The sequence below is a fragment of the Dama dama genome, chromosome 32 (genome assembly GCF_033118175.1).
Source record: "Dama dama isolate Ldn47 chromosome 32, ASM3311817v1, whole genome shotgun sequence".
NCBI classification, from domain to species: domain Eukaryota; kingdom Metazoa; phylum Chordata; class Mammalia; order Artiodactyla; family Cervidae; genus Dama; species Dama dama.
In genome coordinates this window covers 33,182,103-33,201,409 of record NC_083712.1, presented here as the reverse complement: position 1 = coordinate 33,201,409, position 19,307 = coordinate 33,182,103, and the positions used below count along the sequence as shown (strand labels likewise).

Sequence of the window (19,307 nt, the reverse complement as noted above, 5' to 3'; positions counted from 1 at the left end):
TAATCTATAAAACTACTGCATCACTATTTTATACACCTGAAACAAATATAAATTTTAAATCAACAGTACTTCAATATAAAAATAAAAGTAAAAAAACAAGAATGTATGTGTAGCTACACATGCAGAAGCACATAATGCAGAAGAAATGATTATGGAGAACTATACATCACATATTTGATAGGGGTTACCTAGAAAAGGGCTGGTACCGGGATGCAGGGAAAAGGGAATATGGGGGACTTTTATGTTTGAAGTGTAGCTTGAATGTTTCACAAAGAATATTCATTCATGTATTATTCATGTAATGAAGCAAAGAAGTGAATATAAAATGGCTTGACCAGATAAATGAAAAGTGTTAACAAATTACCTACCATGGGGACTTCTGTGATTTTTATTTTCTTTTTTTCACTTTTCTGGATTTTTTCATTTTATAAACATGTATTTCTTCTTTATTAACAACAGCTGTTTTTATTTACAAAGAAGTCAATTAAATGCTACATGTTGAACTGCTTAAAGTATATCAGCTGTGATTTACCCAAATCAGTGGCAGGGTTTTGGATATTTCAGTCACATGTGCCAAATAAAGAGATATTAGAATCAAATTCCAACATCATCAAAAGTTAAAGGCACTCAAAGTAATTCAGTGCAGTTCAGTCACTCAGTCATGTTCAACCCTTTGCGACCCCATGGACTGTAGCATGCCAGGCTTCCCTGTCCATCACCAACTCCCAGAGCTTACTCAAACTCATGTCCATTGAGTCGGTGATGCCATCCAACCATTTCATCCTATCATCCCCTTCTCCTCCCGCCTTCAATCTTTCCCAGCATCAGGGTCTTTTCCAGTGAGCCAGTTCTTCGCAACAGGTGGCGAACGTATTGGAGTTTCAGCTTCAGCATCAGTCCTTCCAATGAATATTCAGGACTGATTTCCTTTAGGATGGACTGGTTGGATCTCTTTGCAGTCCAAGGGGCTCTCAAGAGTCTTCTCTAACACCACAATTCAAAAGCATCAATTCTTCGGCACTCAACTTTCTTTATAGTCCAACTCTCACATCCATACATGACTACTGAAAAAACCATAGCTTTGACTAGATGGACCTCTGATAGGAAAGTAATATCTCTGCTTTTTAATATGCTGTCTAGGTTGGTCATAGCTTTTCTTCCAAGGAGCAAGCGTCTTTTAATTTCATGGCTGCAGTCACCATCTGCAGTGATTCTGGAGCCCAGGAAAATAGTGTCTCTAACTGTTTCCATTGTTTCCCCATCTATTTGCCATGAAGTGATGGGACCAGATGCCATGATCTTCATTTTTTGAATGTTGAGTTTTAAGCCAGTTTTTTCACTCTCGTCTTTCACTTTCACCAAGAGGCTCTGTAGTTCCTCTTCACTTTCTGCCATAAGGGTGGTGTCATCTGCGTATCTGAGTCTATTGATATTTCTCCCAGCACTTGTGCTTGATTCAGCCTGCCATTTCGCATGATGTACTCTGCATTTAAGTTAAATAAGCAGGGTGACAATATACAGCCTTGACATACTCCTTTCCCAATTTGGAAAGTCCAGTTCTAACTGTTGCTTCTTGACCTGCATACAGATTTCTCAGGAGGCAGGTCAGGTGGTCTGGTATTCCCATTTCTTAAAGAATTTTCCACTTTGTTGAAAACTGATCACAGTGATCACACTTTGTTGTGATCTACACAGTCAAAGGCTTTGGCATAATCAATAAAGCAGTAGATGTTTTTCTGGAATTTTCTTGCTTTTTCTATGATCCAATGGATGTTGGCAATTTGATCTCTGGTTTCTTCACCTTCTCTAATTCCAGCTTGAACATCTGGAAGTTCACGATTCACGTACTGTTGAAGCCTCGCTTGGAGAATTTTGACCATTACTTTGCTAGTGTGTGAGATGATTACAATGATGTGGTAGTTTGAACATTCTTTGGCATGGCCCATCTTTGGGATTGGAATGAAAACTGACCTTTTCCCATCCTGTGACCACTGTTGAGTTTTCCAAATTTGCTGGCATAGTGAGTGCAGCACTTTCACAGCATCATCTTTTAGGATTTGAAACAGCTCAACTGGAATTCCATCACCTCCACTAGCTTTGTTCATAGTGATAATTAAATAAATTAAAGTTAAGAAAATATATATCTTTATAATTTTCAGTAGGAAAGACTTTTTATTATTTGAAAAATAACAGAAATCATATGTAAAATACAAAGTACATAGCTGTCTAGTGCATTTGGTCTCCTTTGTTCTATTCTTTTGTCTATTTACACAGAACCCTAAATGTTTCATTTTCACTGGTCTGGCCCACTAGTACCATTTTAAAATGTGTACAAGAGTGTCTTCTAAAAATAAAAAAAAAACAATTTGTAAAATACGCATCCTTCATGTATAAGACAGAATTTCTGTAATATAGGAAGATTTCATATCACACACATAATCACTGTACAACTCCTAATCTGTTACCTATATTAAATCATTGCACATTACATACTCCAAACATACCAGGAAAATAACTGAAGAGATTAGAAAACAGGCAATGACATGATTTCTTAAAGCAATCTCATAGGAAGGTAACTTAAGATTCTGTCCTAGGAGATACTCACTCAGACTCTCAGAAGACTCAACTTTATGTGGTTTGCCCAAGGCTGTTTTAAAATGCCAGCTATTCAATAAATAGGTAAGTTTTACTTTAAAATTAGAATAGTTTTTAAACAAACACTCCCTACTCTTTTCAGAAATGAAATACAGCTTCCCTCTTATAATACAGCAGGACACATAATTCCTCTGGCAGCTGCCAGTTCAACTAAAAAGACCCTTCTTTTTGGTTTTGGCTGCTGATTTCTTGCTGGTATCAGGTAAGGTCTCATTTCCTCTGGCAAACCACTCAGGTAATTTTCTCTTGGAGGTTTCAGATGAAGTCTATAGGAAAGAAACAAACAAAACAAGTATATATATTATATATATGTATACATATATCTGTACTGCTGTGTGCTAAATCATTTCAGTCATGTCTGACTCTTTGCGCTCTCATGGACTGTTAGCCCGCCAACATCCTCTGTTCATGGGATTTCCCAGGCAAGAATACTGAAGTGGGATGCCATGCAGCAGATCCTCCTCCAGGGGATCTTCCCAACCCAGGGATCGAATATCTCCTTCATTAAGTTACTAAGTATACACCCATCATCATTCCCTTTTCAAATAAAACAAAATAATGATAACTACAGAGTTTATTTCTGCTTCAAAAGTAAACACATGAGAGCCAAAATCACTATATCATTTGTTTAGGCAATTACCTGCCACCCTGTTACGTGTTTTTAGACACTCAAGTGTAGACTCTCATTTGGGAAGGAAAGAACTGGATATTATTTCAGATCCATATTAACCTTGGGTATGCCAAAATGGTGAATTTAATGTTCTGAGGAAGGCATCTGCTTGAGCATGTGTACACACACACACAGTTATATTAGTGATTAAAAAAGCACACATGTCCATCTACACTGGTGGACAGACTTGGAGGAGTTCAGGCATCATCAGAGTTGCTGAGACATCATCACAGGTACTCAAAAAATATTTGCTCAGTAAATGGGGAAAAAAATGATCTTTGTTTCATAGACTCTCTTGAGGATCTGCTACAACTAGGGATCACTTAGGAAAAAAGACAAATGTACACATGCACGATATTTTGTCTAATTCTAGGGGGTCCCTTGCACCAAATGAAGCCTCAGAATTCTACGTTAAAAGTCTCTAACTTTTAGGGGAAAAGATTAAACACAAAGGCAGTGGTTGCCTACTATATGATCTGTACAAGCAGATCCAACATATAGAGAGCAGAAGTTTCTTCTCCTTTAAGAAGAAATACCAAGCAATGGGACAAAAATACTAAAAGGCAAAAATTTTTTTAATTTCCTGAAATAAAAATTTAAAAGCTTCAATTTAAGAAAACTTGCCACCAATTTTTTAAAAACTACATATTTAAAGAATCTACTGTATACCTTAGTATATTAATCAGAACTACCATTATCAAGACATAATCTTCCTCCAGTAAACAGCAGTAAACAACAGTACACAACAGATGTAAACCTAATGATGCATCAGCTAATAAAGAGAATTTGTTTTGACATTATCTTTTATTAGAAGCCTCATAATTGTAAAATGAAAGAGACTACGGAATACAACCCAGGGCGGTGGAGAAGACGAATGTTAACACATGACGGATCTTGAAACTTGGCCTCCAACAGACTCTACAGCGCTCAGAGTAGCTTTCTATACTGGAAGGCGGATGGACGAAAAACTGGCTGGCTGGCTCACTCATCTCATAATCTACTTCCCAGCCTCAATATTCTTGTTCCCCTAAATGGGGAAAAATAGAAGGCTAAATCCAGTAAGCTTAGTGTGGTTTCCACTCACTTACCCACCCTCTCCACAATACCCCCATCCCGCACATACACACATGGTTGATTCATGTTGTACAGCGGAAACTAACGCAACACTGCCAAGCGATTACGTCCTGATTAAAAAAAAAAATCTCCACTTGGTTGTCAGAATACAATATTATTTCAACAGGAGGAAAGCAAAAATGTTAATGTGTGATTGAAACAATATTTCGCTATAAATGTGCTTCAATATTCAGGAAAGATAACAAGTTACACCTTTTCCTGTATTGACAGATAGAGCTGGGAAAAAAATAAGGTCTTAGGCACTTGGTATATAGATTTCAGGAATAAAAGGCTAGGAATAGCAGCCAAATTTCACTACCATTGCCCAACATCTATCTTCTTTAATGCCCTTCTTAGAGCTAATCAATTGCCAAAACAATGTAAAGAATTCCAGGTAAGCAAATTTCATTAGGTTATCTAGGACATGAATATATACACATCTAACTGAAGTTTTTAAGACCAGTCCCTCTTATTTTTAAGCTATTGAGAAAAAAAGAGTTTAACTGTTGGAAATCTTATAAAGATTACAACTGCAATAAAATTCCTAATTCTCTAATATAAATAGTAGCAACCACCTACCGCTATGCTGAATTTATCATCCAGGAACTAAAGTAATTTTTGAGTTAATTATGATTTTCATAAACTTTTATCACTGAACTTTAGGCCCAGAAGATATTAAATGTCAAATTTTCAAGTCTTTGCAATCATTTGGTAGAGTCACAGTGTCAAAGAATAGTTATTCTCTAATTACTATTTATCTCAGATAAATCATTGAACAATAATTTTCAAAGCATGTGATTTTAATAAAATATACCATGTAAAATGCTACTAAACTCATGGTCGTTCTCTGATCATGCTTTCAAAGTGCACTGGGATATGCCCAGGGCCATGAGAAAAAACTACCCTTGTACCTGAGAGATTCAGTATAACAGGAACAGAGCATGAAAAGTAACAGAATGACAGACAAATTCCAATATCTAAAAGGTATTTATAATAGAATTTGGGTTTTGGTTTTGCTTTTGACCATGCTACAAGGCATGTGGGATCATAGTTCCCTGAAAAAGGACTGACTCTGTGCCCCCTTTGTTGGAAGAACAGAGTCTTAACCACTGGACCCCCAAATTTTAGGGAAGCCCCTGAAAGAAAGGGAATTTCCAGGTTACACAGTCCATATAAGGTAGACGTAAAATTTAAGCTGACATTCCCACACAATAAGCTAGAATAGATGGGATTATATTCTTCTTTTCTTGTCATTAAAAAAAAAAATCTCTTTTCTCAGATCAGATTTATGAAACCAAAGGAAACACAGAACGGAGATTTTTTTTTTTAAAGTAACCTTCTATCAGAATTTATAACACATCAAAAAATACAACATTCTGCTATTAGGATATGCAAATTGAACACTGACAGTATATGAAAATTCTACATATAATTAACACCTCGGTATTGGTGTCTACTTCTTCCTTGCTTCTCTTAGAATTTGAAGAGCTCTCTTCAGAGTCGGGGAAACACCGCTTTTTGTTGGGATCACATGAAGACTGGCATAGCATTCTGTGGTCACCATCTTTTTCCAGGATCTTGATTGCCATGTGGATAAGGTACGTGTCAATGTTTTCAGGAACATATATTCTAATTAGTTTAATTTTATTGGTATCTGTAAAAGAATTTTTTAAAAAGATTTAAAAGTAAATTACATAGAGCATCACAGAAAATTCTATGAGCTGGAAATAATGAAATATTTTGTAGAGAGGAAGGAGGAAGGTGGTCAGAGAAGATGTTCCTCTTTCAAATGCCTATCCCCTCACAGATCGGAAATGGAATAAACACACGGCCCCTTCACTCCTGCACCCCTGCTTCCAAGACCCAGAGTCAGGTCAGCTCAGCCACTCTGCAGAACTTATGTTTCAAACTGTCTTTTGAGGGCTGCCCTGAGAATCAAAACCCCCATCCATTGAATTGTTTCTAAAGGAATTATGCTTCAAATTCCAAATATCAATTATAAGCTAATTTTTTTGAAAATAATTTATTCTTAAAATAGAAGCTAATCATACTTGTAAATAAGATGCTAATAAAAATGATTCTTTCAATGGATATTGAAGCATAACAAAACACATCAACTATTTAAAATGTCTATTAATTGAATATGTTTTCCAAGAAAGATAGATTTTATTTTAAGATCTTATTTGCCCTAACTTTCCACACAAATAAGGGCTGAAAATATCTACTGAAAAATCAAGTGAAACAATGAGCACTGCCTGCACTCCTTCAGTGGTTAAAGAGATCAAATTACCCTTATTTTTGTGGCATGTCCCTTGGAAGCCACCCTTAATTTTCCAGGGACATGCACATTAAGAAGGAAAGAACAAAATTCTTCAAAATATTATCCAGGTACATCATTAAATACACTGCTTCATTTATTACTTAGGCATAGTTAGAATCTCAACTCCATAAAAGAAGCAGCTTAAAATTATGTAAACATGAAAAAAAACTAAAAGAATAAAAAAGTACAAAATTCCTTAAAATATTAAGTTGCAAGGACAAAATATATTTAGCAAATAAGCATGAAAATAATAAGACATAATTTCTCAGTTCTCAAATACTCTATGTTTAAGTATAAGATTATATCATAATAAAATATAGAAAATTGTCAATTCATGATTGTGCAGAATTTAAATGCCAACAAACTGGTTCATTAAAATACTAAATTATGTCATATGGCTACAGCTAAGTAAAAGATGAAATAACCTATCTGAATCATTAGTGTGACATGGATATCTTCATTTCTTATTATAATTTATAACTCAACAATGTTTCCTTCAGTGAGATAACAAACAGTATTTTATTATGGAAAAATAAGAATTTAAAAATAAAATTTCATATCAATAAATAATATAGTACAGACTATAAATGTACAATTGAAAGAAATAAAGTTTAGATAGAGCTCATGAATATTAACTTCCTCAGTTTTGGTTTTGGAAGTAAACTACAATAATATATATTTTCATATTATCTGTATAATGTATATACAATGTTTGGACAGAAAGATGAAGTGTTTAATAAGTATAATTTAAATTTCATTGTTCTTTGGAATTTCAATTTATGCTAACTTCTTTATTAATTCAATTGAAATATTAATTTCAATTTATTATTTAACTCTGAGTGAAAATTTGCTATATTCAATATGTAGTAGTAAAGAAAATAGGAAAAGGGGGGGGAAAACTGCACAAGCTCTTTCAGATATTGTATATTATCAAACAGCTTATCAGAGACACATCTTTCTCTAAATCCTAAGAGACAATACATATATAAGGAAAAAAGTAATTCTCGGGTGTTAATATCAAGCAGGCATCTGAGCAAGACGGCATTTGACTTTCTCTGAAATACTATTTCCTTCTGCACTGAAGAAAGAAAGATTTTATACAATCACGATTCTAACCCCACAAGTAATTACTGTTATTCTTTCTCCGCCTTAACTTCTAGTAACATGGCACCTGAAGTTAGACTGGAGAGTGACCAGCAGAGCTGGCTAGCTTCCTCATAAGATACTCACAGCTAAGTGACCTTGGATATTTTATCACAGGACAGGATCTGGCCCTCAGGTTTTCAGATTTACAAACCAGTATTAACCTTAACACAGCCAGGTGAACCAAGTTCACACAATGCCAATTTATTAATTTCCAGTTATGAACTCACAACTATTATATAGATTAGCAAGCCTAGCACACATTTTCCCTATAGAGACTGCCCTACATGGGACACCAAAACACAACCAGAAAGCTCTGACACAGAAGCAGAATTGGTTGTTAAGGTGTCTCCTCCCTCCAATAAGATCTCGACATAATTTATCAGCAGGCCATTAAAATACTTGAAGGTCTCACTGACCAGGATTAGAAACTGCGTATGTCTTTCCTTTAAATAAAAGTTGGCAGAACAACTTTACCATGGTATATAGTAAAGAGGGAAACTTAGGTTCCCTGGAACTAACTTAGAGGACCGCTGCTCAAACCTGTGTTCGCCCCTCTCCGGGCCTCTTAGGTTGATCAGCAGGAGAAGAGATGCAGGTGTTCTTCAGTCAAGTCTTGTTCAGGCCTAGAATGAAGGCTGCCTTTGAAGGTAACTTAAATACCTTTGTTCTTATCAATTAAGTATAGTATTAATTGTGATCTTTTTCACCTTATTTCTAACCTTGGGGGGAGAACTGTATACTTATTCCTCAGTGGGAAAGAATCTGATGTAGTAAAAAGCTTAACTAACTATTTGCACTGCAGCTCTGGAGATGAGGCTTTTGCTATGTCCTCTGCTCTGTCCTAACAGTCCAAAAAATTACATCAGATTTACTGGATTATTATGATACATCTAGTTTACATTTGTACATTTACAGTAGGAAAACCCTTCTAATGTACCTCGTCTTTACTTCTGTAAGAAAGGGATCATAATTTTAAAATAGGTAGATTTTAACATTTTCTGTAAGGCAAACAAAGGGGCTTGACCACAGTTGAGGTTCCACAGCAGAATGACAGGAGAAAACCCTTCCACAAGGGGCCCAAGAGACCCAAGTCCATCTCTTCCATTTCACAGTGCCTGATACAACTGCCTGGACGAGAAAGGCTAGTTCAGTGAAACCAACGACAGGGAATCAGAAAGATGTAGGAAGAAACTAAGAGCCGGTAAACTATGGGGAAGGAACGTGTGTTTTTTTCCAAGTAATGAACTGGAAATCAGAGAAGGATGCAAGAGCTCTGTTTTGGAGATGGGTGTGGAAGGTGTAATCAGAAGCTGAAACAAACAAACAAAACAAGAATTTCCAATTCAGACTTTCCTTTGAGTGATGATGGGAAGAAAGATTATTTTTCTAAAACAAGACAAAGCATTAGAAAAGCAACGTTTGCATAGTAGCATAAAGGGTTAATGTGATCAGAGTGTAAAATATCAGTGGATTGCTTTTTTACTTCATCTGGATTCAATGACTCAAGTCATTAAGGCTGCAGACAAGGGTCATGGTTATCACCTGAGTTGATGGGAGGGTTTCGGATAACATCAGCAATAATCTTTTGAATCTCTGGAGTCAGGCCTGCTCGCTCCGTATCGACTGGGTAGCCAGCTTTCACCGCTTGGGACAAGTGCATGCCAACTGTTGCAAGAGGCAGAGTCCTCTTCTCAGCTGTATCTTTCTAGAGCAATGGCAGCAAAACAACCAGTGAGTTTTTTAAGCTTCCACTGTGTGTATAGAAGCACAAGGTCCAAAACCTTCAGGTAGCAAGTGCTCACTGAAAAATAAAACAGTGGACTGAACCTTCATTTAAATTTCTCATTTTAACTAATTCTTCAAAATGACTCACATGCTATAACTCCACAGGCGCTGCTGCTTTGTATACTTACTATATTGAATGAAGCAAAACCACCCAGCTTTAGCTAAGAGATCAGTCCCCATCCTTCTGCAATTATTCACCTTAAAAACCCATTAGTAACAGAGAACAGTCATTCTACATAAGTCTAATAGCTGCCATGGCCTTTTAAAAATACAGTAAACTGTAACGAATAAACTGTACACTTCAAATAACACATGGTCTTTCAGTTACATGAACTTCCAGGAAGACAAATGCTAAAATGCTTAGTGATAACATAAGGTTCCTAATGTATTCTATAAAAGGTTCTCAAAAAGACTTTAAAAAGTGCTTTAAATGGGCTCTATTCATAAAATAAGAACAAATACAATTTACAAGTGGCTGTCATCATTTGCCTAGTACTGAACTTAACATGAACTATGCCACATTAAGGACACTGTTACACATTTACGCAGCTTTTAAACAAATGCAGCTCCAAATCCAGTTAAACTGTCTGTTAGATAAAACATTCTTCTCAACATTCAGGAAGTTCAATCACTCAGCTCTAAATTATTTCATGATACTTTTTTAACACACCTTGAAAGTCTAAATTTGGACTGTATTTGTATGAATGCTGATATTTTCACAAAACAGGGCATTTAAAGCAATATTCTTCATCACTCAAAGGAAGGTTTTTAGTTACTTCCATGTCTACCTAATATCAGGGTTATTTGATACCGGGCATCATGTTACCTAAAACTAATTGTATTATAGCTCCTGATTAATTAGTCCTTAGGCATGTTTAATTTTGTGCTTAACTAGCAAGACCCCCCTCAGGCTCCCAGGAGGCACAGATAATTACACTACAATATTTCACAATAATATACAACCAAATAATAGCAAAAGACCCAAATGAACATATACCACTCCTCATATTTTTAACCATGAATATGTAATATATGAAACTTCATATCCTGGCTGAATATGAGAATATAATTTATTCAAAAAATTTAGAGGCTATTCCATATTTTCTTAGTAATTACATACAGTTTTACCATACATATTTGGTCCAATTATGTATATACAAGCATGTTTAACATGTATATGTAAGTTACTGTTTAAATAAGAGACTGAAGTTAAAATTCCTATTTATCACATAATTTGTCTCAAAAAGAGTACAGTGGAATTATTTGGTTCTTTGTGTAATGGCTTTCGAACTTTTAACTAAGGAGTTTGGCTATCTAAGTAGAACATCTATTAATGACTAAGACAAGCTAGAGACTGTTTATTCTTATTTGTATTGAATCTTAAACAGAATAGAAAGTGTGTAATGGGGCCTAGAGCATCAGACACAGAGAACAGGAAAAACAGGCCCTGGACCATACAGCCTGATCTAAATCAATTTAACATCAGAGAGGACAGGAATGCAAATCAAGTGAAACTCAGGGGGAAGCCACTTTCTGCCCTTCTGCCACTAAGAAACCCTCTTCATTTTGTGTATTTAAAAAATCTCCACAACCTTAAGGACGTCTGCCACAATGATGAAGAAACAGGAAGTAAGGCCATTTATCACAGCAGTCAGATTTCTTTCAAAGAGCATCAAGCAGACATGGTAAAGGAAAAAAAAACAGAACATGACACTAGAGGAGAGAGTGAAAAGCAAGTGTGTTGCTTTTTTAAAACTTATTTCTAGCTTCTTGGACATCCTTCCAGAGATATTCTATGCACTTTTGTATACATACACAAGGATATATGAATATGCGTGAAAGTGAAAGAATTACTCAGTCCTGCCCGACTCTTTGCAACCCCATGGACTGTAGCCCACCAGGCTCCTCTGTCTATAGGATTTCCCAGGCAAGAATACTGGAGTGGGTTGCCATTTCTTTCTTCAGGGGATTTTCCTGATCCAGGGACTGAACCCCGGTCTCCTGCACTGCAGGCAGATTCCTTACCATCTGAGCCACCAGGGAAACCCATTTACAAATATATAAGCATGCAAATACATATATATACACATTTATGTAAATTTTTCATACCACTAGGCACCTTCCTTCTTTTACTTAACAGTGTTATCTTAGAGATTATCTATTATCAGTACACACTATAATAGTTTTTTAACTATTAATCCCATTAAAAAAAATAGCTTCAAAATATGGCTGCTTCAACATCCCTAAGCTATAAATGTGTTAATCAGTACCTCTGATACAACCTCTGTAAGATAATCATGTTCAAACTATACTTGCTGATTTTACTAGAAGTAGGCTTAGAAAAAGAAAATGACCTTGTTCTAATATTAATTATAAAATGAACCAATGTGAAACACTGTAGGATTATAAGAAATTTATCCCAATTTAATACTGAAAAGCTGATAAAATACATTTAGATAAATTTAAAAATTCCCTTTAACTTGAAAGTAACACTTACCAAAGACATTTTCTTATCTTGGAAAAAAGAATACGTGATGGCCACAGATGGTGAAAGTGAGTTGGCTTTATTTTCCAGCACCAAACTTTTCTTCTGTTCTTCCTGTAGTTCTGTGCTTGAAAAGAGGTCTGTCTACACAATTTTAAATGCAGCACAAATGATCAAAAATAATATCAATATAATGACAGAATATAAACATGATCATTAGCTATTAAGGAAAAAAATAACAAAACCTTCAAGGAACAGCCCCAAATTCTCTTTTCATGAGAGGCCCAAAAAAGTTGTTTTCTTTTTACATATTGATTTTTAAAAGTAAAATAGGCTACAGTGAATAAATTTTGAATAAATAATTGTAATAGCAAACATGGTTATAGAACTAAAAATTCCTAGTCTTCTCCTTAAGTCAAAAAGAGAGAATACAGATGAACTATAACGTCGACCACTCTGCTTCTAAATTAGTCCCCTAATCCCCTGGAAGTGAACAGTGAGTAAATAAATGAAGCTTTAATTTCTATCTATGTTTGAAAGTAAGATAATTTATTAATCCAAAACACAGTACTTATTCAAGTTTTAAAACAAAACCTCTCAACAAAATAAACAGACATATGCAGCCTTGACAACTACTTTAGTATCTTAATTATGTAACTAGTGGGTATCAGTGGGGACAGGGATGGCTGAAGGGGCCCGATAGGGAAAGGAGGTTAAGAGGTACAAAGTACTGGGTATAAAATAAGTTACAAGGATGTAATATACAGCACAGGGCAAATAACCAGTATTTTATAATAACTTTGGAGTATCATATATAAAAATATTGAATCACTATATTGTACATATGAAACTAATACTGTAAGTCAACTATACTTAATTTTAAAAATTGGTAACTAATACGTTTTTATAACTGATTTAATATAGAAACTATCCAAATTCATTTTCTAAGTGTCCAGCATAGAAATTAAAATGAAGGGAGAAAATGCTGCTTTTGAAGCATGTTTTAAAATCATCAAAAAAAAGTTTATTCCCTCAGAGCTCCAGTAAACCATAGTATTTTACCTGAACACTATTTATTTGACAGAAATGTCTGATGACTTCCAACAGAGGTGCCAACATCATAGCTTTGCCTTCAGAAACACCATCGATCCTTTTCACATTTTCAACTGTAGTAGGCCTATCATTTTAAAAAATTAAAAAGTCAAGAAACCACTGAAACATTACTACTCCAGCAACAAAGCTGATAGATATTTAGCTTCATACTGATACTAAATAAACATATATTAATGTTTGTTCCAGAAACCAAAAACAATGTATAAAACAAGGAATCAGGTTTTGAGTCTTAGAGGACAACTAAGAGGCTAAGAAACTCAGAAGAAAATTTCATTCATTATTTCCAAAGTTTTTATCTGTAACAATAAACTTGCTAACTACTTCAGGCTTTCAATATTTCTTATTGTGTCCAATATGAAGAAAATGTCTGATGTCTTCTTTCTAAAAATCTGCCAATCTAATGATTACTATTTTTCCTTTAAGTATCTTCACTTAATATTACAATGTGGTCTTTGAATATGTATTTTTAATGAAATAATTATTATAAAATACATGCAGTATGTAATATTATTAGAAAATTCTTCTCTAAAGTAACATCTCTTGGATGAAATTTTTTAGCAACAGAAACAATTTTTGAAAAGGAAGAATAAAAGATAAGTACAATTACCAAGCAACTATTTTTTGGAAATAATTTCTTCTAAATATTTACTGACCACCTGATCATTAAGCATTGTGCTAGGTGCTTTGGAAAACACAAAAAGATGAGGAGTGTAACATCTTTATCAGAGTTTAAAATCTAGAGGACACAATACATGAATACCAATAAAAACAAAACCATAAATAAAGCATGATATAGTAAGTGCCACAGAATCATCTTTTAAATTTACATTTAAAAGTCCTTTATGAATTCCAGAGAGAAGAATCACTTTGATGATAAGAACATAGAGGGCTTCATCAAGCAAATAATAATGTCAGATCTCAAAGGATTTCCTAAAAGGAGTTTTGGGGAATCAAGGGAACTACAAAGCAGAAGCAACATTGTAAATAAGTATATGGAAGCTGAAAAGGAGACTTAAACAAATGTTGAACAATCCAGGTAAGATAAAGCATCAAAACTCTGTGACTCAGATGGAAAAGTAGGTTTAAGTCTATAAATGGAAGGCCTTGAATTGTGAGCTAAATAAGTGAAGATGCAGTCTTGAAACTTCAAAATAACCCAAAGGCTCATTTAATATAGTAAATATTTTAAGAGCCTCTTTTGTGTCCTGTATTTATACGCATTCAGAAGAACCATGATATTTACTTCTTTTTGTAGAGAGGGAACAAATCCTATTTGATGGTCACCAATCCTAAATCTGTAAATTGGGCAGATAATCTTTTAAGCTATAAGTGATTTGTCAAAATTATATTAAATTCCCTGGTGGCTCAGACAGTTAAGAGTCTGCCTGCTATGCAGGAGGCCCGGCTTTGATCCCTGGGTCGGGAAGACCCCCTGGAGAAGCAAACGGCAACCCACTCCAGTATTCTTGCCTAGAAAATCCCATGGACGGAGGAGCCTGGTGGGCTACAGTCCATGGGGTCGCAGAGAGTCAGACACGACTGAGCGACTTCACTTTCACTTTCTTTTAAGTTAAGACTGAGAAACTAGTTAAAAGTAAAGCATGGTAAAGAATGATTAATTTGTTATTCATATATCAGATGAGACAGAGAGAGTGAGAGACTGTTAAAAGAGAAACTAATTAGAGGCTTTTACAATAGTTCAAAGGTAATGGTCTGAACTACCACGCTGTCACTAAAAAAAATGAAGAAAAGCATAAACGGATTACACAAGGAACAATTAAACAAAAAAGTCTAAAAACTATACAATAAAAGATGGGGCTATATGTTAGAAGAGTAAAAGTAACATCAGGTATTAAAGAGGCGTGATGAGGAACATGATAGTATGACTAACAAAATTAAGGAATTCAGAAAGTAGAGTTCTGGTATTTGCATGAAATGCACATATGGGGGGTTGGTGGGTAATGTGTTAAGATTTTACAACATATCCTGGTCTGATTGCTGAAAACAGCTGGTTTCATGTAGAAATGTAGGACTAAAGCTCAGTGAAGAGATCACTGGCATCAACATGGGAGATGTGGGAACCACTTCTCAGATGTGACTGCTGGAGAAATAGTCATGATACCACTTAATGATATATTTCACAAATCTATTATGTTAAAAGAAAATAAGTTAAAATATGTAAATAGTTTACCTCATTTTGGCCATATCCACCAATATTTTATTTGTTGCCAGAATAGCGGGAGGAACATCCATTGTATTGGCATGTTTCTGCCTAGCTGCTACCAATTTGCCATATAATGCAGTCTGAACAAAAAGCAAATAAACAACATCTGTTTAAATGTGCTTAGAAAAATCCAGTACTTTATTTCAGAGCTTCAGACATTACATTTCGTCCTAGGATGAATAAATAAACTGAACTGTATCTTAGCCTCTTTGTTAAAGAATAATTTTTAAAATACTGGCAAGAGAATTTTAAGCATGCTTAGATTCATAACTATCTTCTCAAAAAATAACTGCCTTTCTACAAAAGTCATACCTGAGTCTCCTGCTCTTGAGCTGAAATAACAGGTTCTGAGGACTTGCAATATTTTCCTGGTGATGACACTATGATACTAAAACAATTAAAAGAAAATTAATAACAAAAGCTTTTCTTTCTCCAAGTTCACTTTTTATTTTGCCTTCCAAATGAGAATATCTTTCCAAATCAACATTAACACTTGTATGTCATAATACCAGTAAGGTGACTGTTACTTAAATGACAGCCTAGATTTTAAACATTTTGGATCAAATACATACATTATAAAGGTAAAGTTAAAACTGTAATCTGAGTTCATCACAAAACTGGTGTAATTAAGAAGAGCATTTGCCTCCTCCTCCTCCTCAATCAAATTCATTGAAAGAAAATACTCCTTTATCCACACTGAAGTAAAATAAGATGTTTTTAAACCAAGAGGAATACAATCTATAATCCTTCTTGTGATAGCACTGTTAATAATTTATAAATTTATAATAATTTTTGGCTGCTGAGGAAAATTAGCATGGATTTAATTAAATTATTCACAATTTTCTTCAAAATCAAACTAAGAAAAATAAGCCAGAAGGTGTAATTTTGCCTTTGACTCCTTACAAGAAGACTTCAAAACACCCAATTAGCAAATATATGAAAGGTGTTAGGCAGCACATTAGATGGAACACCAACTTCTTCAAGAGGCATTTCTCACCGATAAATTACTTATAAAGAGGAAAAGTTATAAAAAATGAAATTGTATAGAACAGCATATGTAAAACATGTCAATTATAAAGAGGAAAAGTTATAAAAATGAAACTGTATAGAATAGAATATGTAAAAGATGTCAAAGTTAAATAAATTTCTGCTTTTAGGGGTGAAAGAGAAGAACATGCTTGGTATTTAACAAATGCTTATAAATTTCCCCGGTTACCAGGGCTCAACATCTACAGCATAAAGACTTCAATTTTAACATTATCAGATCCTATCACTAAAACAGATCTGAACATGAGGAAAGACAACTCCAGTTCAAAGAATTAGTCATATCAGATTACTCAAGACAATTATAAATTTATTTGAAGTAATATATTTACTTTTATCTTAGTATTTATGGAAATCTTTATACACTAATGGACTGTTTGCAAATTGTTACCTTAAACTGGTTCTCAGAAAAATTTTGTTATCATATATACTGGCAAAATTCTGGCTAATATACCCCTGAAGCAGAAATACATGTGGAAGATGTTTGATAGAAAACATTTTGCCTTTGAATGCTATTACAAGTATACAGAAGGGCTTCCCTGGCGGCTCAGTGGTAAAGAAGCCACCTGCTGAGGCAGGGGACATGGGCTTGACCCCTGGTCTGAGAAGACCTCACACGCCATGGAGCAGCTAATCCCATGTGCCACAATTACTGGGCCGGTGCTCTAGTGTAGAGCCCATGCCCCGCAGCGAGAAGCCAGTGCAAGGAGCAGCTCACACACCGCAGCTGGAGGGGAGCCCCCACTCGCCGCAGCGGGAGGAGAGCCTCCGCAGCCACGAAGACCCAGCACTGCCAAACATAAACAAAACTAGAAAAGAAAGTGCACAGAAGAGAAATTCAAAATATATCATGAATGTCATCAAAGAGGTAAGTGAAGATCCTACACCCATGAATCAAGAAGAGATTGCTATACATGATTCGACAAAGAAGACAGAGGATGAGAAACAGTTCTTAAAAATTAAAATTTTGATAACTAAAACTAAAATCTCAACTAGATGTATTAGTCGCTCAGTCGTGTCTGACTCTTTGTGAGCCCATGGGCTGTGCTCCGCTAGGCTCCTTTGTCCATGGGATTCTCCAAAGGCAAGAATAGCCTTTCCCTTCTCCATGGGAACTTCCCAACCCAGGGATCAAACCCAGGTCTCCCGCATTGCAGGCAGATTCTTTACCAAATGATCCATCAGAGAAGCTTCTTACTAGACGGGAGGGAATACAAAGGCAAGAAACTCTCCAAGAAAATAAACAAATGAAAACAGATTGAAAATTGGATAAATTAAAAATTAGTAATAGGAACATTAAAAATCAAGAAAACAAGATAATTAAGGGAGCAGTGGTCATAGTAACAGTTTGCCTTAGCATACAGTATTTGAGCATATATAATAAAAACAAATTATTTATATGACCAAAACCTGAAACATAATTTTGTTCCAGGGAAGCAGAGGGATGAAGGTAAGGAAATGAGGGAAGTGGATATCGGAAACAAGCCTTAGTTTACCATTACAGGATATAAGCAGAATATTTCTAAAATCAGTTAAGTCAAAAAACAGTAATCTAAGCATGTCAGAAATATGCAGGCAACCTCACACCTGTCAGAATGACCATCATCAAAAGTCTATGGATAACAAATGTTGAAGAGAATGCAGAGAAAAGGAAATCCTTGTACAATGCTGCTGAGAATGTGAACTGGCGCAGCCACTACAGAAAACAGTATGGAGGTCACTCAAAAAATTAAAATTAGAGTTGCCATATGATCCAGCAACTCCACAACTAGGTACACAGCCAGAAAAAAGCCAAAACACTAATTCGAAGATACATACGTGCCCATGTTCACTATTTATAACAGCCAAGATATGGAAGCAACCCAAGTGCTCATCAACAGACAAATGGATAAAAAAGATGTGGTGTATAGATATACAACAGACTATTACTCAGCAATAAAAAGAATGAAATTCTGCTATCTGCAACAACATGGATGGACCTAGAGAATATTATCTGTAGTGAAGTAAGTCAGAAAGAGAAAGACAAATACTGGATGATATCACTTATGTGCTAAGCCTGCCAGGCTCCTCTGTCCATGATATTCTCTGGAGTGGGTTGCCATTTTCTCCTCCAGGGAATCTTCCCAACCCAGGAATCGAACCCATGTCTCTTACATCCCCTGCATCGGCAGGTGGGTTCTTTACCACTAGTGCCACCTGGGAAGCCACAATATCACTTACATGTGGAATCTAAAAAATAAGAAAATGAATGTATATAGAATAGTCACAGGCTTTATACCAAAGGGAAGAGGGAGGAGGGGAGGGGCTAATTTAGGGGAATGGGATTAAAAGTTACAAACTACTATGTTTAAAAATAAATAAGCAACAAGGATAGCACAAGGAATTGTAGTTATTATCTTGTAATAACTTTTAATGGAGTATAATCAGTAAAAATACAGAATCACTATGCTGTACATCTGAAGAAAGTGAAAGTGAAAGTTGCTCAGCCGTATCCGACTCTTTGCGACCCCATGGACTATACAGTCCATGGAATTCTCCAAACTATATTGTAAACCAACAATACATCCATTTTATAAAAAAGGAAAGATGAGTTATTGAAAACAATAGCCCTCTCTCTTAGCCTTTTCCCCACTTTTTCAGCCTTTCAAAGAGAAATGTACAATAAAAACAAAATATATGTTGAAAAGGCATTTTAAAAAAAAAAGAAATATGGAGGCCAATTGCTTCTATAAAACACAACATGGGTTTGAGA

General features: G+C 35.2%; 1 protein-coding gene across 4 annotated transcripts in view; it reads right to left on the bottom strand.

The window, feature by feature from the left end:
• Positions 1-365: 365 nt before the first annotated feature.
• Positions 366-19,307, bottom strand: part of WRN (WRN RecQ like helicase) — a 118,966-nt gene continuing 100,024 nt past the window's right edge. For 3 of the 4 annotated variants that reach the window (XM_061134829.1, XM_061134832.1, XM_061134833.1), the window contains 7 exons: positions 15,824-15,899; positions 15,479-15,591; positions 13,237-13,351; positions 12,187-12,318; positions 9,447-9,609; positions 5,876-6,092; positions 366-2,921 (listed from right to left, as the gene is read on the bottom strand). In XM_061134829.1, coding sequence (XP_060990812.1) covers positions 2,759-2,921; positions 5,876-6,092; positions 9,447-9,609; positions 12,187-12,318; positions 13,237-13,351; positions 15,479-15,591; positions 15,824-15,899 — 979 coding nt within the window. In that variant the 3' untranslated portion in view covers positions 366-2,758. The remainder of the gene's footprint in view (positions 2,922-5,875; positions 6,093-9,446; positions 9,610-12,186; positions 12,319-13,236; positions 13,352-15,478; positions 15,592-15,823; positions 15,900-19,307) is intronic. The other variant, XM_061134831.1, reaches the window with a different exon arrangement.